This window comes from Lycorma delicatula, chromosome 1 (assembly GCF_047948215.1).
Source record: "Lycorma delicatula isolate Av1 chromosome 1, ASM4794821v1, whole genome shotgun sequence".
Taxonomy (NCBI): domain Eukaryota; kingdom Metazoa; phylum Arthropoda; class Insecta; order Hemiptera; family Fulgoridae; genus Lycorma; species Lycorma delicatula.
Genome location: NC_134455.1, coordinates 250135333 through 250158145, shown reverse-complemented (window position 1 = coordinate 250158145; position 22813 = coordinate 250135333). Strand labels below are relative to the sequence as shown.

Sequence of the window (22813 nt, the reverse complement as noted above, 5' to 3'; positions counted from 1 at the left end):
CCTCTATAATCTTTTCTCTTCCTATTGTTACATTCAGTGGTCCATCATCTTTATTTCTAATATATTTCATTACTTTCATTTTGTTCTTGTTTATTTTCATGTGGTAGTTTTTGCGTAGGACTTCATCCATGCCATTCATTGTTCCTTCTAAATCCTTTTTACTCTCAGCTTCAACAGAAGCTTTCAGCTTTCAACAGAATTACTAAAATGCTGAACATTTTAATTATTAAAATGCTGAACATTTTATTCCAATCTACGTTATAAAATGCCTTTTTTAGGTCTATAAATGCCAAGTATGTTGATTTGTTTTTCTTTAATCTTCCTTCTACTATTAATCTGAGCACTAAAACTGCTTCTCTTGTCCCTATACTTTTACTGAATCCAAATTGGTCTTCTAACACTTCTTCCACTCTCCTTCTCTCAATTCTTCTGTACAGAATTCTAGTTAAGATATTTTATGCATGGCTAGTTAAGCTAATTGTTCTGTATTCTTCACATTTATCTACCCCTGCTTTCTTTGGTATCATGACTATAACACTCTTTTTGAAGTCTGATGGAACTTCCCCTTTTTCATAAATATTTCACACCAGTTTGTATAATCTATCAATTGTTTACTCACCTGCACTGCACAGTAATTCTATAGGTATTCTGTCTGTTCCAGGAGCCTTTCTGCCATTCAAATCTTTTATTGCTCTCTTAAATTCAGATCTCAGTATTGTTTTCCCCCTTTCATCCTCTTTGTCTTCCTCTTTTTCCTCTATAACGCCATTTTCTAATTCATTTTTTCTCCGTATAACTCTTCAATATATTCCACCCACCTATCGACTTTGCCTTTCGTGATATAAATCGGTGTACCATCTTTGTTTAACACATTATTAGATTTTAATTTATGTACCCCAAAATTTTCCTTAACTTTCCTGTGTGCTCCATTTATTTTACCAATGTTTATTTCTCTTTCCACTTCTGAACACTTTTCTTTAATCCATTCTTCTTTCGCTAGTTTGCACTTCTGTTTATAGTATTTCTTAATTGTCGATAGTTCCTTTTACTTTCTTCATCACTCACTAGCACTCTTGTATTTTCTAAGTTCATCCATTAGCTGCAATATATCGTCTGAAATCCAAGGTTTTCTACCAGTTCTCTTTGTTCCGCCTGAGTTTGCTTCTACTGATGTAAGAATTTCGTTTTTAACATTCTCCCATTCTTCTTCTACATTTTCTACCTTATCTTTTTTTATCAGATCTCTTGCAATGATCTCATCAGAAATCTTCTTTACCTCCTCTTCCTCAAAATTCTCTAAATTCTACCGATTCATCTGACACCTTTTCTTCAGGTTTTTAAACCCCAATCTACATTTCATTAACACTAAATTATGGTCGCTATCAATATCTGCTCCAGGGTAAGCTTCGCAGTCGATCAGTTGATTTCTAAATCTTTGCTTAACCATGATGTAATCTATCTGATAGCTTGCAGTATCACTTGGCTTTTTCCATGTGTATATTTTTCTATTATGATTTTTAAACTGGTTGTTGGCAATTACTAAATTATACTTTGTCCAAAACTCTATAAGTCTGTCCCCTCTTTCATTCCTTTTGCCCAGCCCGTATTCACCCACTGTATTTCCTCCTTGCCTTTTGCGATGCTTGCATTCCAATCTCCTACTATTATTAAATTTTCATCTCCTTTTATGTGTTTAATTGCTTCATCAATTTCTTCATATACACACTCTATCTCATCATCATCATCATCATGGGTGCTTGTAGGTATATAGATGTTAATAATCGTCAGTCTAGGTTTCGATTTTATCCTTATTACAATGATTTTATCATTATGCATTTTGAAATACTCTACTGTCTTCCCTATCTTTTTGTTCATTATGAAACCTACTCCTGCCAGCCCATTGTTTGAAGTAAATTAATCTAAAATCACCTGACCAAAAGTCATTTTCCTCTTCCCACCGAACCTCGCTAATTCCTACTACATCTACATTTATCCTATCCATTTCCCTCTTTAAATTTTCTAACCTACCAACCTTTTTTAGACTTCTAACATTCCACGCTCTGACTCGTAAAATGTTATTTTTTAATTTTCTGATGACCCCTTCCTTAGTAGTTCCTACCCGGAGATCCGAACAAGGGACTAGTTTACCTCTGGAATATTTTACCAAGGAAGGCACCTCCATCATTTTTATATGAAACTGCAGAGAGCTAAATTTTCTTGGAAAAAAAGCACTGTAGTTTACCATTGCTTTCAGCTGCGCAGTACTCAGAGGATTGAGTGATGTTGATATGGCCGTTTAAGTCGTTTGTCCTACGCCCTTAACAACTACTGAAAAAGCTGCTGCCCTCTTTGGGGAATCATTCCTTATTCTGGCTCAACAGATACCTCTCCGATATGGTTGCACCTTCGGTCCTGCTATTCTGTATCACTGAGCACTCAAGCCCCTCACCAACAGCAAGGTCCCATGATTCATAGAGGCAGATTTCATATTTATGAAATATATTCATATTCATGATATGAATATATTCATTTCATATATGTACGAAAATAATTCACTAACAGTAACAGTATCTAACCTCACACATCCTCAGTTATGTTTTATAATTTCCAGTTATCTTCCTCTACAACTTTTGCACTCTATACATCCTTTTATTATCAAATTAAACTTGGATGTTTTAAGTTACTGCTCCCTAATCTACTCCATCTCTTTACAAGATTCCAATGTAAATTTTCTGTAAGAAATGAAGCCTATGTATGGATCGGATCCATTGTCTGTTAAACAGTAAAGGGATATTCCATTTTAATTTAACAAACGACAGTGCATCACTATTTTTGATTTTGATGATATTTGATATATGATAACTACACCTTGTAGTGGCCAAAATATGCTTTTTTATATTTAAAAAAAACTTTTCTTGAATAATAGACTATTTTCTAATTCACCAACAGGTAAAAACAGCCATTTTCATCACTTTTTCCATGATTTTTCATCATACAGAAGTCAAAAAGGGCTTTTTGGAAAGAATAAAGATGGAACTTCTTTTAACAAATTCATTTTACAAATTTCAACTTCATGTAATAAATATGTAACAAAATTCATTTTGTTACATAACCAAGTCTTGTAATGTGTACTGAAGTTACATTTACAAATTGTTTTTTTTTTTTTTCAAATTTTGGGCCCAAAATAAATAAATATGGTAACAGGCCTGTTTTTTACCTTTTAACTCTTACGTACTAGTACTGACCTTCATTAAAAAAAAAATGGCTGCCAAATCGTAAGATTTTGAAAATGTCTCATTTTTGGGGCCCAAAAAACCACATGTGGGACTGGTGGCAAAAGTCTGAAATGTTTACAGTAGTATGTATTTTGTATGTACTTTATAACCATATAAAATTTATTTTGTTACTCAAAGGGGTTGACGAGTAATGAAACCAACAACAGCTACAAATACCTTTCCTTCTAACCATAAACAGTGTATCCAAAAATACTAAGTTATGTATTTTTTAGATTATAAAAATTATAACTAAACTCATTAGAATAAATAATTTATAATTAATAAATAGTCAATTATAAAATGATAAACAATTCAAATACATTAATAAGTTGATCAATTCACTTTTACCTTATTTTACTCCTTCTAATGGGAGTTATGAATAAATCTTGCACTTTTTGATAACAAACTTAACTAACATAATTTAGTGCTCCTGCCATTTCTTTTTTTTTTGTAGAACTGATAAGTCCTCATTCATCTTTGGTGTAATGTTGTCTCCTCTTCCAGTAGTTGATAGAAAAAGCTCTGAAGGCATGAAAATCTTTAAAATATTTTCCGCTTGAACTCATGTTTGATTATCTCTCAATGATTTCTTGAATGAAGTACCAGGACCTTGCAAATGGAAAAAGTGTATTCAATATTCCTCTTCATTTTCATGTATTTTGACTTCAACAACTTCACCTAACCACCACTTGCCATTGTATACACAGCAGACATGATTTTTATGTTTTGGCTTTGGTAAACCTATAAAACAATCAGAAACATTAATGTCCTTGTGTACCGATACTAAGGTAAATGTTTCTGATTCAGAGGTCGCCCAGACTTTCAGGATACATTTCTAACTTGAAACATAACTGTAAAAGGTTCTTGTTTCTGGGACTGTTGTGATGACCTGATAATGAGATCTGAGGTATTCTTCAGTCTCTTGAACATCTTTATCAGAGCAGAAAATAAATGTTATATTTTTAATATTGTCTTTGGAATAATTGTACATTTCAGGTGTAACAATTTGATTTTTGACTATCCTTTGAAGGCTTGCTTTAGTTATAGTCCTTTTTACAGTTCCACCAATACCATCACATAGTCCTTTTCCTTTGTATGAGGCAAAAAAAGTCATTCAGCAATTTCAAAATCTTAATGGTAGTACAAATTTATGAATTTTTTTTTGTTTTTATACTGGGCTGAGAAGCCATCAGAAAAAAAAAGTTTAACACAAGTAAACTTGTGTTTAAAAGTTTAACAGTGTTTTTACCTTATTTATAACTTGTTTTTTTTTAAGCAGAAGAACGATGTAGTATTGTAATTCAAGTACTCACTAATCACACAGTAGCTTTGGCTATGTAATTTTCCTTCTTTTTTAAAATATATGAGAAATGTATATACTGTGACCAGTGATATGATTGTACTTCATCCCATATCACAAAAGAAAAATTTTTGGAGAAGTCACCCATTACAATACATTCACCCTCCAACAAGTTTTCCTTTTTAATGTTGAGGAAATTAGCTTGAATCTTTGCAACCAAATGATTCTTTTTAGATTATTTAAATTTTCAGTAAGTTTTATCTAAGTATTCCTGAAATAAAAGAATTTGAGTAGTTAGTTCACAACAGTCAACAGAAACCCACTGTTTGAAGATAATTTGAAAATCAAAATCATCCCAGCTCTCTTGCAGTTAACTGAGCACTTCATTATTGCCTGGAAATTTTTCACACTGTGACAGCATGCATGTTTTTTCTACATCACATACCATGGTTGAATGGAGAATTTTATAATCAAATTTCATTTTTAGAGCAGATAACATGAGTTTTATATTTTGGTGGATGACACACACACACACACATAAACAAACAGAGTGAGTACCTGACTCACCAGCCAGAACACAAAATTTAGGTCTTAAATCAGCAAATTTTGAAAAACCATTTTTTAAATTATATTTTTCTTTGAAGGCTGTGTACAATATTTTTAAGTTACATAAGATAAGCCTTTTGTTAATATTAATTTTCTTCCCGTCAGCTTGTCTTACAGAAACACAATCCATGCCTTGCATCATTTGGCTGTGCTCATCATTTTGGTAAAAATCTTGGAGATATTAATAACATTTTCATCAGTTATGTGATTGGGTTTCTTTTTGCCGATTTGTGGTAAAATTTCACTTGTTTTAACTAATTGTTTGGATTGAAGGACTAAATACTGACCAACCCTAAACTCATTTTGAATTTTTGGAATGCTCCAACTGTGCTTGGTAATAAACTTAAAATATTAATTGTTTCCTGGGTTGATGTAATTGTTTTCATTTTATCCTTTATTTTAATGATTAATTCTTCATATTCCCTACCTAAATCAGCATAGTTTTGTGGTATTAAACTGGTTTCTCCTCTAGAAATATTTATATCAAAGGAATCGTTTAATTTTCTGGTAACTGACTCGTCTATTTTGCAACTTTATTTTTTAAAAGTTCCTTTGCACTGCTCAATAATTTTTTAACCTTAACAGGTGAAATGTCAAGTGCTGAACAAGCTTTATTAACTGACTCGACTGTAATACATTGAGGCTCAAATATATCTTGACATTCTGGTTCGCTTTTTGTATCATCTTGTGGTATTTGTATTTTGTTTAAGCTTGTTGTACACAGTGCTTTGCTGGGAATTAATTTTAAATTTGGATTGTTTGTTAAAAGTGTCAAAAATATTTCTTGAAGAGATTTCTTAACCTGTTAAGTGTGACAGCTAATTGGTTCAGAGCAACTTTTCCCATTAATATGGAAATATTTATCTAAATATTCAATTTTATAAAAAGTACAGTTAGTTATTTTTTGTTTCAGTACATCCATTTCTTAAAGATATCATTGTTATTTGCTGTTCAGTAAACTCTAAAATATTGTGTAATACTGAAGACCTATTGTAAGTCAATTTGTGACGTACTGTTTCAGTGTGAATGCCAACTGAACATTCCGTAATTCATTTTTAAAATACAACGTAAAATGCAAGTGTTCTTATAATAACAGTACAGTTAGTATAAATTATAAAAATACCAATTTAACCTCACTTTGTCTTATCCCAGTTTCTCTACAGCTAAAATAAAAATTTCTGTAATTAATAAAATTAAAACTAAAAGATATCGCATAAAAGAGAAGTTCACTGCTAATGAAATTACTTTATAAACAAATGTACATTACCCAACCACAGTATTAACACTAGCAACAATACAACATATCACATTAAAATCAAAACAGTAACTGAGCCTTCTACAACGTTTACATTCAGGATTATGCAAACATTCATGTCGATGCATGTCTATTCAGTTTCATGTTTAAACATGAGTTTTTGTGTATGAGTCATACTTTAAGCAACAAACTATCTAGAATATTAGCTGTCTCATTGTAGACATATCAAAATATTTTTTGTAGAAGACCTACATTGTTATCTGAAAAAATACTTGCTGTGAATTTTTTGTATATATTGTTAATGGTTAGAAGGAATGGTGATTTTAGTGGTTTTGATAGCTTCATTACTTGTCAACCCCGTTGAGATTTTGTTACTCAAAGTGGTTTATATGGTTATTAAGTAAATAAAAAGTACTTATTGCTGTAAAAATTTCAGATTTTTGTCACCTGTCCCATATATAGTTTTTAGGCCCCAAAAATGAGACATTTTCAAAATCTTACGATTTGGCGGCCATTTTATTTTAAAGAAGGACACTTGGTAACAGTCCAATTTTTTTTTTTTATAAGTACGTAAGAGTTAAAAGGAAAAAACGGGCCTGTTACCCTAAGTCTTAAAATATTTATTTTGAACCCACAATTTGTAAACGTAACTTCAGTACATTACAAGATTTGATTACGTAACAAAGTGAATTTAGAGTACACTAAAATGAAGTTTCATCTTTATCTTTCCAAAAAACCCATTTTGACCTCTGTATGATGTAAAATTATAGTGCTGCAGATCATGTAATAAGTGATAAAAATGGATGTTTTTACCTGTTGGTAAGTTAGAAAATAGTCTATTACGGAAGAAAAAAATTTTTTTTTAAATAAAAAAAATATTTTTTGACCACTACAATGTGGGGGTAATTGACACATACCAAATATCATTAAAATCAAAAATAGTGATACAATAAAACTTTTGAAAATTTTTTGAATTAAAATGGAATACCTGTATATATATATTTCTTATTTTAATTAGCCCATATAAAATAATAAAATAGTAAATTTTTGTGGAATTTCATTCTTACTGATATTTCCAGCAAATCAAGTTAAAAGATCTTCTAGAAGTATATTTCATTATACAGTAGGACCCTGATAATTCGTTACCTCTGGGACTGACCAGGTGATGAATTAATGAAAATGACAAATTACAAATATTGAAACAAACGTCGGATTATATAAAAATTAATGCTAGATTGGCCTAACCGTTATCACCCCCTCCCCTCTTACTGAACGTGTCATAAAAAGTTGCAGTCTTTTTATGAAATTATTACTAATGAAATTTAATTACAGTATTTAGTAATACATTTAGTATTTTATTATACAGCAACATGTAATATACTTTTATACTAACATAAGTAAACCATTCACTAACACAATTTTTTATAAAAATTACATATATACTGTACTGTATTTAAAAAAAATCACTACACATACAACACTATAATACATAAGTCAAAGACCAACACACAGTTACTACAGAACTTTGTAGGCCTATGTTTTGTTATTTAAGCACTTCTATCTATAAAAGCTATAACCTAAAAGGTACTGTATTTAGATTTATGTTTACATATTTGTACTTCATTTTACTTTACAAGAAATCTGTAATTTTTCTTTGCAGATCAACATTCCTTTCTTTTTCTAATGTGAATTGACGAACTTGTTGCAGAGCAGTTAACTTCACCACCTGTGCTTCTTTTTGATCAAAATACCATTTGATGCATTTTATCAGCATCTCCATGACTTCTTTGCAGCTCATTTTACTCATTGGATTATCATCGAATTCTTTATTATGAAGCACCTTCCTTTAAATTTTCTTTATTTTTAATATGATTAAGAATTTCTTCATCATTTAATATTTCTTAGCCTAAATCTGTCATATAATTTTACCCTTTCTTCTATTTCCTCATTTGTAACATCATTTAAACCAGGAATGCTGTCACAAATTTCTTTCAATTTAAAATTTTTGTCTGCATTTCCTTCTTAAGTTTCTGGTTCTGGTATCTGGTCAGGCCGCAGTTTATTCCAGCTCAACTTCAATACTGTATACAATACTGTGTTATATATTGCATCCTTTATGGTGTACAGTTTCCAAAAATCTTCTATCTGTAATTCATTTTCACAGAAAATAAAATTTTGCATTAATAATTTTTTATAACGTCGCTTCATACTTACTATGTCCCCTTGGTCCGTAGGCTGGAATAAACAGCTTATGTTTGCTGGAAGAAATACGACAATTATATTGCCATCTAGTGCTTCCAGTTTGTCAACTGGATGTTAAGGAGCATTATCCATCATAGGGAATGCCTTTTCTGATAAATTATTTTTGTCTAAAATGTCGCTGGACTTCAGGCACAAAACATTGTTAAACCACTGGCTAGAATTTTCTGGCGTCATCCAAGCACTTCGTTGCCAAAAATATTTCACCGGTAATAAGTCACGATTTATATGTTTTAAAACTCTCATGTTTTTGACTTGCTAATAAAATAACAGCTAGAGAAAGTTGATAAACCACTTGAGTTAGAACATACAAGAATACAGATGCGTTCTTTCCTTACTTTGTATCCAGCCACAGAGCTCTCAGAAGAAGATGCTAAGGTTTTCTTAGGAAGCACCTTCCAGGACAATCACATTTATACACCTGTGCGCGACGTAAATTAAGACATAATTTTTTAACTAAATTTATCACAATAGTCGGATGAAACCTGACTATCAGTGCTTAATTTTTCACCCTCAATTGCAAGGTGATGAATTCCGTACCTTGTTTTAAATCTATTTAGCCAACCCTAGATGGCTTTAAAATCTGGATTGCCATTTAATCGTTCATTCATTTGAAGAGCTGTCTTAATAATTAATAAGCCACGTATAGGTAGGCTTTGACTATAACACTATGCAAATTAAATGTACATTGCCTTGTCAAGTTCAGCATTTTCTGCTGTTTTCGTTCTCTTTCTGTTTGTTACATTACCATCAGTAACTTGCATTTTATTCATAAATTCTTCAATTTTATCAGCTTTTTTTTAATATCGTGTACACATTCAAGCGATTTCGAACTCCTGTGATAGTTTAATGGCACTTTCACCCTTACGCAAGTGTTGAAGAATCTGAAACGTTTTTGTTAATTCTAAACTTTTATGACTTCCACGTTTGCTAGACATTTTTGCTGCGTAAGTACAGTATACAGTAATAGGTACGACACTAGTACAAATAACTGATTCTCACGACACAAATTTCACTACTATAATGAATTTCAAAAACAGAAAGGAAATGACGTAATACATATTTTGCTACCTCTATGAATCACGAGACCTTGCCGATGATATGAAGGGGCTTGAGTGCTCAATGATAGAGTAGCTGGACCGGAGGTGCAACCATATCAGAGAGATACCTGTTGAGAGCCAGAATAAGGAATGATTCCTGAAAGAGGGCAACAGCTCTCAGTAGTTGTTAAGGGCATAGGTCAGGAAGACTTAAACGGCCATATCAACATCACTCAATCTCAGTACTGCGCAGCTGAAAGCAATGGAAAACTACAGTGCTTTTTTTCCAAGAAAATGTAGCTCTCTGCAGTTTCATATAAAAATGATGGAGGTGCCTTCCTTGGTAAAATATAACAGAGGTAAACTAGTCCCCTATTCAGATCTCCGGGTGGAGACAACTAAGGAAGGGGTCACCAGAAAATTAAAAATAACTTTCTATCAGTCAGAGCATGGAAAGTTTAAAAAAGGTTGGTAGGTTAGAAAATTTAAAGAGGGAAATGAATAGGATAAATGTAGATGTAGGAAGAATTAGTGAGGTTTTGTGGGTATAAGGAAATAACTTTTGGTCAGGTGATTTTAGAATAATTAACTCAGCTTCAAATAATGGTCAAAAAATGAACAAAAAGATAGGGAAGACAGTAGAGTATTTCAAAATCCATAATGATAAAATCATTGTAATAAGGATAAAATCGAAACCTAGACTGACGATTGTTAACATCTATATACCTACAAGCACCCATGATGATGATGATGATGAGATAGAGTGTGTATATAAGAAACTGACGAAGCAATTAAACACATAAAAGGAGTTGAAAATGTAATAATAGTTGGAGATTGGAATGCAAGCATTGGAAAAGGTAAGGAGAAATTAGTGGATGAATGTGAGCTGGGCAAAAGGAATGAAAGAGGGGACCAACTTATAGAGTTTTGCACTGTAAGTAAGTTTTGCACAAGTATAATTTAGTAATTGCCAACACCCAGTTTAAAAATCATAATAGAAGAATATTCACATGGAAAAAGCCAAGTGATACTGCAAAGTATCAGATACATTATATCATGCTTAAGTAAAGATTTAGAAATCAACTCGTCGACTGCAAAACTTACCCTGGAGCAAATATTGATAGCTACCATAATTTAGTGATAATGAAATGTAGATTGGGGTTTAAAAACCTGAAGAAAAGGTGTCAGATGAATCGGTAGTATTTAGAGAATTTTGAGGAAGAGGAGGTAAAGAAGATTTTTGAGGAGGACATCACAAGAGATCTGAGTAAAAATGATAAGGTAGAAAATATAGAAGAAGAATGGGAGAATGTTAAAAAGGAAATTCATAAATCAGCAGAAGCAAACTTACGTGGAACAAAGAGAACTGGTAGAAAACCTTGGATTTCAGACGGTATATTGCAGCTGATGGATGAACGTAAAAATTATAAGAATGCTATTGATGAAGAAAGTAAAAGGAAACTTAGACAGTTAAGAAATACTATAAACAGGAAGTGCAAACTGGCAAAAGAAGAGTGGATTAAAGAAAAGTGTTCAGAAGTGGAAAGAGAAATGAACATTGATAAAATAGACTGAGCATACAGGAAACTTAAGGAAAATTTTGGGGTACATAAATTAAAATCTAATAATGTGTTAAACAAAGATGGTACACCAATATATAAAACGAAAGGTAAAGTCGATAGATGGGTGGAATATATTGAAGAGTTATACGGAGGAAATGAATTAGAAAATGATGTTATAAAGGAAGAGGATGAAATGAGAGAAACAATACTGAGATTTGAATTTAAGAGAGTGTTAAAAGATTTGAATGGCAGAAAAGCTCCTGGATTAGACGGAATACCTGTAGAATTACTGTGCAAGTGAGGAAGTGATTGAACTGGTGTGTAATATTTATGAAAAAGGGAAAGTTCCATCAGACTTCAAAAATAGGGTTATAATCATGATACTAAAGAAAGCAGGAGCAGATAAATGTGAATAATACAGAATGATTAGCCATGCATCAAAAATCTTAACTAGAATTCTGTACAGAAGAATTGAAAGGAGAGTGGAAGAAGTGTTAGGGGAAGACCAATTTGGTTTCAGGAAAAGTATAGGGACAAGAGAAGCAGTTTTAGCGCTCAGATTAATAGTACAAGGAAGATTAAAGAAAAACAAACCAACATACTTGGCATTTACAGACCTAGAAAAGACATTCATAGACTGGAATAAAATGTTCAGCATTTTAAAAAAATTAGGGTTCAAGTATAGAGCTAGATGAACGATTGCTAACATTTACAGGAACTAAACAGCAACAGTAATAATTGAAGAACATAAGAAAGAAGCCGTAGTAAGAAAGGGAGTCTAACAAGGATGTTTCCTATCCCCATTACTTTTTAATCTTTACATAGAACTAGCAGTTAATGATGTTAAAGAACAATTTAGATCTTGAGAAACAGTACAAGGTGAAAAGATAAAGATGCTACGATTTGCTGATGATATAGTAATTCTAGCTGAGAGTAAAGAAGATTTAGAAGGAACAATGAATGGCATGGATGAAGTCCTACGCAAGAACTACCGAATGAAAATAAACAAGAACAAAATGAAAGTAATGAAATTTAGTAGAAATAAAGTAGATGGACTACTGAATTTAAAAATAGGAAAAGAAAAGATTATGAATTTTGTTATTTGGGAAGTAGAATTAGTAAAAATGGACGAAGCAGGAGAAATATAAAATACTGAATAGCACAGGCGAAACGAGCCTTCAGTCAGAAATATAATTTGTTTACATCAAAAATTAATTTAAACGTCAGGAAAAGATTTTTGTAATTATATATTTGGAGGGTTGCTTTATATGGAAGTGAAACTTGGAAGATCGGAGTACCTGAGAAGAAAAGATTAGAAGCTTTTGAAATGCGGTGCTATAGGAGAATGTTAAAAATCAGATGGGTGGATAAAGTAAAAAATGAAGAGGTGTTGCAGCAAATTGATGAAGAAAGAAGCATTTGAAAAAATATAGTTAAAAGAAGAGACAGACCTACAGGCCACATATTAAGGCATCCTGGAATAGTCTGCTTTAATATTAGAGGGACAGGTAGGAGGAAAAAATTGTGCAGGCAGGCAACGTTCGGGATATGTAAAACAAATTGATAGGTATGTAGGATGTACGGGGTATATTAAAATGAAACGAGTAACATTAGATTGGGAATCTTGGAGAGCTACATCAAACCAGTCAAATGACTGAAGACAAAAAAAACCGGTATTTTTGATGATAAAATACTCTACTGTGTAAGAAATATGATAACACTTATTAGATAATAGTACCCAAATAAAAATGTTTTATGAATGAAAGATATGTAAAGTAATTATATCAGTTCCTTTCTAATACGATTACTGTAATTTATACGTAACCATACAGTAGACATATATAAAAACATTGGTTACAATTAATTGTATCTTTATGCTTTAGGCCTAAACAAATAGAGTACATTTTATTGGTAATTAAAAATTTAATTAACTTTTGTGTACCAGGATTGTATCTCTAAAATAAAAAGCATAAATTTGCCAGAGGGGTGATGAATTATCAGGATTCTATTGTAGTTAGAAACTGTTTATATATATATATATATATATTTATAAGAATTTAAATAATATTTTTTTGATCTTGCCAGTCTACCAGTGAAATAATAATTGTTTAAATTTATATATTGCTTGTATTGATTCGTTTTTATTCTCCAATTTAATGCTTGAACATCACAGATAGTTAAGAAAAGTTTTTATCATTCATTATTGCATCAGACATATTTAATTACTAAAATTTTGTTAGAATCACTCACTAACCATCTAGTAAATGTTAAAAGGTCAGCTTTTAAGCCTATATAGATTAATTGTTTTCTTTTGTAGAGTCATTAAAATGCTTGGGCTTACATTTTTTCAGAATTATTGTAATTATTATTATGTATTGATGGTGGGTCAAAAACCATTCAGTAGTTCAAGATATAAGCTTGTTGATAAAAAAAATAAGTTATCTGATTGCACAGAATTTACCTTTCTATTTTTGGTAAACAGTTAAGCATTGTCAAAAGGTGACTCTCAAAAGAGTTTTTCTCTATTGCTCTATTTGTCATTAAGTTCTTCAATAATATTAAAAGAAGAGTAAGTTAAAGAATTTTTTGCTACCTGAAAAAATGGGTTTCGTAAAAATATTATAAATATATAATTTTATTTTGAGACTTAATTTCTATACTTTTATATCAAATAATAACAATTATGTCAATGATTTTATGATCATTTTTTGGCCTTGTATATTATGTATTCTTTATGACACATTTGAAATGTTTATGTGAACATTAAATTTAAATTTGAAAGAAATTTTGAATAATTTTTTTTTAATGTAAAACTTTCTCTTTTGTTACAGTGGAGAAAAATAAAGCTAAATTTGAAAGTCTTATTAATGCTATGCGGGAAAGAGACCAAAAGTATATTAAACCAACACGGATTGTAAATAGAATTGAAAGTGACATTAGCGATAGTGAAGATTTTTTTTATAATCAAGAAACTATACCTATATCAGATAAACCAACTACTTCACAGTGTCGTCAGCTCAATGGATCACTTACAAACTGTGGAAAGTCTCGAGTCAATGATTCAGAAGTAATTGAAGTTCATCCTGTATCACCAGATTTAAGTTGTAGTAAAACCTCTTCAGAAAATTCTAATAAACGTAAAAATAAAGATCTTTTAAAAAGTAAACACACAGATCCAGAAGTGTACATAAATGAATATGGATCATTGTCTTCTGATGAATTGAACAGCTGTCTAGTCAATGAATCTGAATTATCAATTTCTGATATAAAACAAGAAGATTGTTTGACTAACAATTTCATTAAAAATGAGCCCAATTTTGAAGAGAACATCAGTGAAGAAAGTGATGTTAGTGTTAGTTTATTAGCTGATTGCAAAACTTCTGGTGAAGGTAATTTTAAATCTCTATACTTTTTTGTTTTTAGTATTTCTTAGTGCATTATTAATTTTATAACTTTATCTTTCCTTGCATTAATATCATAATGCGTCTTCTTTTGACATTTTGTAGCTTGGCTTTGTGATCAATTAATCCATAAATATCTGATCAGAATATCTAACTGACCAAAATATCTCATGCTTTAGGCAGCTGTGCCCCAAATGGTTTGGTGCTAACTTCAGATTGTCAAGATAGCTGTCAATTTGTTTAGGATAGTCAGGGTAATAGTAGCCCTATCATTTATGCAGGCAGGGAGACTATAGTTTCAAATCCAAGTGACTTTTTCTCTGGCCAAATAGTCTCAAATTAAAGTTAACATCTCTGGTTTATTTATGCCTTAATTGTATAGATCTAGGCTCCCAGCACAGCAAGTAAGTGGCTGTAGGCTGTAACTGGTCCCTGCAGGTTACTATACTTAGCAGAACTGTTATATCTTTTGCAGTGAATTGGTTAAAGCCATACAGCTGCTTTGTGATAGTTCCCATTAAAGCCCATCATGCCAATGAGTGGTGGGGGGGGGGGGGTGTGAATCATCACAAAGTGGGTGTCTTACCCATACAGGATTGGGATACTCTGTGATAGTGGAATGTTAGGACTTCTCATTGATGCTTGATGTCTGTGTGCAGTGTTAGGTGAATTGTGTTGCGAGTCTAAGGGTTGCTTTTTGAAGCACGCTTTACTAGTAGGGCGATCTACCAGGTCATGTGGTTTTTATGGTCGCTTCACACATGTGATAATTTTCCCATTCCCTGATGCAGGAGGCTTTTGGTTTAGGTGATTGCCAAATTGCTTCTTTGGCATGAATTTGGTGATGTGGGCATTTTCTGCTGTTTCTCTTCCTGCTTGCCAGGATGCTTTTGCATCAGGGATGGGTTGATCAAATCTTAGTTTGAGTTCATTGGTTTCGACTGAAGTGTTGTTTGAGTAGGTATAGGGGACCTGGTAGAGAACTCTTTCTTAGCAGTTTTTACTGCTGTATTTATCAATTTTACTTAGCTAGCTTACTTCTCACATCTTTCACTGGCGATAGATTTATTAGTATTAATTACCCGCATGGCTAGGATCCATCCGGACAGTTTGATTGGCCATTGGTAGGCATGCTTGGCACCGACTCCCGGTTAGAGTAGTTAGAGTATCAATGGAGGTCACACTTGGGAGGATAGTCTTAACTTTCCCAGGTACTATTCAGTAACTGTAGCATGGTGATTTGTTGATAATTGGAGTGCACACTTATTAAGGGGCAATTAAGTAAATGTTGGTTGTGATCAACGTAGCTGTAAATCCAAGCGGTCCTCAAAGTTGGAGGAGAAGTGGAAGACTGGAGGTTATAATCAGCTCCTGAACGGACCAGACCTGAGGTCCTGTGGGACATTTATTTTCACTGGTTAGCACTCCAATCACTAAATTTATCATTATGCTATTGTAGCTTGGGATTACTGGAATTTAATATACTATCGTGGCATGAAATTTCTGAAATAATCATATTTTAAAGTGGGTACATACGGTTTAGGTGGTGATAGAATGTAATAGAGTTAGGTGTGCAGGGTCTTTAATCTTCCATGGATAGGTGTTAGTTTAACAGTTCCTGAGGGCTATATGGTAGAGTTAGGTGTCTGTATCTTCTTAGAAAGCAAAACTTGACCAGGAAAGACATTCACATTAGTAAATTCTAATTTGAATGTCTTTCGAGGCATTTGCATCAGTGGTATCTCACGAGGCCGACTGATGACTGTGGAATGTGATCATTTTGAGGGCAAGAATATGTCCTCCAATCAAGCCACTTATGGCTAGGAATGGAGGGGGTGATGTGGCAACCAGACATGTCACAAGGCAGGTAGTGTTCTCCCTTGGGGGGAGGGGGAATTGAGATGATGTGTGATAGGGGTAGATTGTAGTCAAAGATGGTCATTATTGATCAGGTCTATCTCTGACATATATTTTGTTTCTTTTAGTCAGGATAATCATCTGGTTGATTTATTTAGTTCTGATATGCTGGATAATGATTTGCATCTGGAATGCCAGTGAATAAACAACACAACTTCAACAGTTGATAAAGAACTATTGCCTAACTACATCACTTCATTAAAAAAAAATCAGAAAAGTTGAATCATTTAATTAAATAGGAAACAGGATTGGATTAGTAGATTTACTGAACTTGTAGAAAATTCTTTTTTTAGGATGATGCAATTTGCTTATGATTGACAAAGATAAAATGTAATAGTAAAATGTAAAATTTACATTTGAAATATTTCAGGAAGGTAGACTATAGAAGTATGTGACTGTGCCCTCTAGTAATGACTTAAACATTATAAGAAAATAAAAATATCTTTAATACTTTAACAACAGTTAAAAACTTCAATATATACCTAGACAGATCAAGTGAAACCATGGTAAATCCTTGATGTGCAGAATTTCAAAATACACAGTTGATAATTATTTTTTTAATAAAATGTTTCAAACAGTATCTGTCTGGTTTTACAGTATTGAGGAGTGTTTGCACTCATCAGACAGGTTAACCATGCAAAAAGGCATGGTAGTCAGTACATGTCTCAATAAAACTCTGGTAGTAGGTATAGATTGTTTATCTATCACAACATACTATATCTGCAGTAGAAAAGATGCATAATAATGCACTATCCCTGGTTTCCATTATAATACATATGAATAATAGTTACAGCCTATTGGTGCTTCCTAGACATTACGCAAATAGTAGCTCCTATTTTAATGACTTTCTAGTTTTCCAGCAAGTTCAGTTTTATACTTTTTTTTTTAAATATATTTACATCCTTTCAGATTATGAGAATTACAATTTTTAGATTTCTCTAACTTCCCTATAAATTTTTATTAGATTCTGTAATAGTACAGTATGTGAACTACAGTAGAAAAAGTCTTATAAATGCACTATTAGAATTAAAAGATGGCATTTGAGTATTTTGTAATCTATTTAATACTACATGAATTAATTAGGATTATATAAAGTAATTATTCAAACAATGTCCAAAACCTGTTATAAAATTCTGCTTCAGAGACATTTCTTAATTAATTGTCATTGCACCTGACTGAAGATTCAAAAACTAGATGCTACAGTAATAGCATTTATTTTTATTTAGAATGGTACTTTGATGGAATTACTAATACTAAAAAAAACCCAATGTGTTTAAAAACTCAAGCACTGATTCAGCAAATCATAAGAAAAGTTTTAATTGCTTCCATTTGAACGTAAATGTTTAATTACATCAAAATAGTTTTCTTCAGAGCAATGTGAAATATACATAAACTGCGTTGATATTGTAGGTAAATTTTAAGATTGAAAAAGCATCATCTGCAGTGAACTTTGTTTTGTAACAAAGTTTTTTACTTTATATTGCACATTTTGTAATAATTGTTTATATTTTTTTATTGACCTTAAACCTTTTTTTTTATTTTTGTTTTAAACATCAGAGTAGACGAGAAACCCAGTTACTACAGCTATTTTTGTTTAAGCAAATAGTATAAATCACAACTTCCATATTTTTTTGGGTCCAGTTTCTTTAATCTCAAGTGTCAAGATGAGAGACATTTATTTTTATATTTATATGTTAATTAATGATGTGAAAACTCTTATGTTCAGTAGTCATACAAAATTTGCATCAGAGAACTTAATATACCTGTCTAGTACCTTAAATTTGTAATTGTAACGTTGTAGATCTAAAATATTATTTCTGTGCAAAATTGTAGCTATATAATTAAAAAGCTGTGGATTCTTATAGATCGTTTTCTGAAAATTTTGCCCATTTAAGTTTGCTAGTCTGTAGGTACTGGTTTATTAAACTTGACCCAAGTTATTGGCATTTTGGCCATAATTATGCCATTCGCTTTAAGAATTACACCTTTTGAGATGTTTCAGGAGTTGAAAGGGATACCATTAACAGTAATTATTGTTTACCATTTGTAATTAAGTTTTGTATTTTTACAGATTTTAAATGGCATTAATTGCTGTGGTTGTTAGCTACTAATGTCAGTAAGTAATGAAATAAGTTTGGTTTTCCATAAACCTGCTATTTTAAATGGGTTTGACTGTTTACATATTAGCTGTCAACTTTCAATTTGTAAAATCCTACTCGTTAAAACATTCCCAGTTTGCAATCATCAGGTTACATAGTGGTGTAGTTACCCTTAAAATTATGAGTAGTTCCATTATTAAAAAACGAAATTTAATTCCTCTTATGTACTGACCAAGAAATTTGTCAATAACAGTAAGATGTTGATCTTGTGGCTTCCTAGTGTGAACAGTGTCATTTTGAATTACTGTAAAAAAGCACAGGTTACTTAGACATTCAATTTCAATTGGAAGGAAGTATATTTTTATTTGGATTTGAACTACTTCCCTGCAGCATCAATAAATTGCTGTCAGTACCCTGTCAAAAACATTGCAAATGACTGATCCATTTCTGGTTTAATTTTAAAAAATTTTCAGGCCGGTTTTTTGGGTTTTATAGGGGTCAAAATGTCAAGATCCAATGAAAACCAAATAGGTCCAAATTGGATCGATTACAATACTTTCCCTTTTAGAGCTATAGCTCTGCTATAAATATGTTTGAGCCGTGTGTAACTATAAATAAGGAGTGGTAATTGTAAAGAAAAATGTAAGATAAGAAACATTTTGTTCTTTCATGGCTTTTGAAGTGAATTGTTCCTTTCTTTCCTCCATCAGTTGATGTAAAAATTATATTGGTTTTTGCTTGTTACATCTTATCTTTCTTTCAGATTGTATGAATCCGGATACTTCTCCTGTGAAATTTCCAGTCACAGAATCGCAGATAATTGATCCAGATTTTATTATAACTGATTCTGAAATGAACTCAGCTAATATGAGTGATAGTGAAGACTTATTTGTTTCTAGAAGGCAGCAAAAAAGACAGCGTAATGTATCATCTGAACACGAATTACCGAAGAGAGTACTTAGAAAAAGGACTAAATGATCACAGTTTTCTTTTAATGTAAATTATTCCTTAAGTGTATTGTTATGTTATTACACATAGTTCTGCGAGAAGAAAATTAATGTAAAAATAAATCGCTGACTAAATATGCAAATGTGCTCCTATAAATCTGTTCTGCACTGGTATCATCATAGGTGGTCTTGTACTACATGCAAAAGAGTTGACTAAAAGCTTCTAAAGATCTTTATGAAACTTTCTTCTTATTTAGGAAAACACTAGAATTTAATGATAGGTTTTAAAATTCTTTTTGATGAGAAAAGTTGCCATTAAGTTATGAAATTTAATGAAGTGCCTTTCAGTATTCAGCATGCTTCTAATCTTTTTATCTGAAACTATGCATGGTATAAAATATGAATAAGATTTTGTAAATTGCATAAGAAAATCATTTGCTAGTAATATAAATTCAAATTTATTTAAAACAAAACTGTAATTGCAATATACTTTTAGTCTAGACTGGAGTAATAATCTAATAGTATATAGTATTAGAAGCAATAACATTTCTGGTAATATTTACTATTTTTTACGTAAGTTGTTGCAAATAATTTATCCAAAATTAAAACAGTTACCTTTAGAAGATCTAGAGTTCACTGACCCTTGATCCAAGAGTACAAGCTTTTCATATGTTTTAGGATCAGGAATCTACATTTTAGAAACTGGGAAAACTTGGTACATCTTTTCTCCAGTTTTTGTGTAATGTACAATTCGATTGCCTGTAAATGCCTTGTCAGTATTAAGAAATGTGGAAAGATTAGGAACTTGAAGAAATTATACTTTTATTAGCACATGTAGGTAATACTTATGTCTTAGAAGTTTATCAATTTGTGAAAATCAGTCCCACGGAATAGTTGGATATTAAGCAACAAGGGACCGACCTATTGTCATGTCATTCTGAGAAAAAAATCATTAATAAAGAATTCCTCCTACTATTTGAAGCGACAATCATTCATTTAGGTAATTTTAGTGATGATTTATTTTTTCCAAAAAATTTTTAAAGATGATTCATTAGACTTCTGTAATTAAAATAACAATTTTTATATTTCTAGTTTGCCCGTTATATGAATTAGACCAAAGTATTAACAGCTATTTATTCTTATAAATCATTACAAACTGTTTTAGGCAAGACCCAATCTCCTACTCTCTTCCATTAGAACACTCCTACCATAAAAAAAAACAATGCTTTATTTTATTGGGAGAATTAAGAACACAGTTGTATAGGCAATATTGAAGTTTATAAAATGTAATGTTTATATTGCAGAAAGAGGAAGGGTCTTTTCCAGGTCAAACATTATTTCTTCGAGTTTTGGTGAGTTTTTAGATATTAAATGTCTTTAAATGATTATGTTATGAGATGCTATGTAATGCTTGTATGAAGCCATCAGTGTTAATAAGACATTTAAAAACACCCTGAACATGAACAAAAACCACTGCAATTTTTTAACAACATTTAATAGCATGCAATACTCAAGCTAGTCATTTAAAAAAATTTGTTACATTAAGCTACATACCATCGGAAAAACACTTGTTCTACCTGCTGCAATAAAATGATGCAAATAATTCACGAAAAAGAATACCCTCAGAAACTAAAATGTATTCCCTTGTCAGCAAATACGGTTACTAGGCGTATAGAAATTGTTGCTGATAATTTAAACAAACAATTATTAAAACAAATTACTCAATGTGGAAAAATTACTATACAACTAGATGAAAGCACAGATGTCACCAACTTTGCTCATTTTAATAGTATATATTAGATATTTTTACTTCCTTGTATGAAGTAAAGAATAAAGTAAGTACTGTGATGGCGAAAAATGTTGGTTTTCAGATTTCAGTGGAAATATCCATTTTGATTAGTTTCAGCATGAGGTCTATACATACGTATATATATCTTGCACAACTCAAAATCGATTAGCTGTAGGATGTTGGAATTTTGGATTAAGGACTGTTGTAACATCTAGTTGTGCACCTCCCCTTTTGTTTGTAATTGACTGCACCAAAAGTGTCAAAAAATGTCCAAAATCCAAAAAAATTGGATTTTGGACTTTTTCTTAACTGCAGTAATAAGCTCTCGTTGATAGCTTTTCAACAATATATTGTAAGTGGTACTTACAATACCACTTCATTGGTTCCAAAGTAATAGCCAAATAAAATTTTAATTAATGAAATATTAGGATCGTATAAGAAAGCACATTCCTTCGAATCAGACTTCATATACATATATTTAAAAATTTTTTTTTTTTTAATTTAATTATATTGCTATTAATAATTATTAACCTCTGATTGTAAATTTTTTTTTCAATAATAGTTATTAAAAAAAAATATGAAAAAATCAGAATTATTAGTGAAATAAAATGTTATGTACTTTGCTTGTTAATTCAAATATCTTTACAGAGGTTAATAAATCAATATATTTAAATTTTAAAAAAAAAGTTAATAAAAATATGTATATGAACTTGGATTCGAACCAATGTGTCCATGGTTATGGATCTGACACATTCTCAGTTACACCACATAACTACTTGAGCGATGTGAAACAAAATTAATTTATAAACTAATATAAAATGCTGATACGGAAATAAAAAATGTGATGCAATTTGATGTCCACCACAATGCAATTGTGTAACTGTCCACTTTATTAAAGAATTGGAGGATTGTATCTCACTTTCAAATGAAATAAGTTTAAATGAAGTGCAACAAAAAATGTGTACATGTAAATTTAAGAGGCATACAAGGATGTCATGTGGTGTCCACATCAGATTTTTTTAATAATAGATTGCACAAAAAACAACTTTGTTGTGAGCCACTTAAAAAAAATTTTCAGGGGAAGTCATCTTTTCACCAGTAAATAATTTCTTTGTAACAAATACACTTTTATGGGAAAACTGTGTAAGTATAACCAGTAACAGATCAGTTGCTTTAACCAAAAGAAGAAAAGGAATCAAGGCAAAGCTAATTGAAATAGCACCTCCATACAAAATTCGTACACTATTATCCATCGGAAAGAAATTGTTGCCAGAAATACATTGTGTGCTGCAGGATATTAGCGTAGTTAATTTTGTAAAATTACAGATCTTCCAAGTATTAAAACAGTTTCCAATGGGAAGAA

At 31.4% G+C, this 22813-nt stretch overlaps 1 protein-coding gene across 2 annotated transcripts in view; it reads left to right on the top strand.

Moving 5' to 3' along the window:
* LOC142330308 (E3 ubiquitin-protein ligase RAD18-like) overlaps nucleotides 1-20097 on the top strand; it is a 61355-nt gene extending 41258 nt beyond the window's left edge. For both annotated transcript variants that reach the window (XM_075375534.1, XM_075375525.1), the window contains exons 7-8: nucleotides 14129-14686; nucleotides 19478-20097. In XM_075375534.1, the coding sequence (XP_075231649.1) occupies nucleotides 14129-14686; nucleotides 19478-19692 (773 nt within the window). In that variant the 3' untranslated portion in view covers nucleotides 19693-20097. The remainder of the gene's footprint in view (nucleotides 1-14128; nucleotides 14687-19477) is intronic.
* Nucleotides 20098-22813: the final 2716 nt, after the last annotated feature.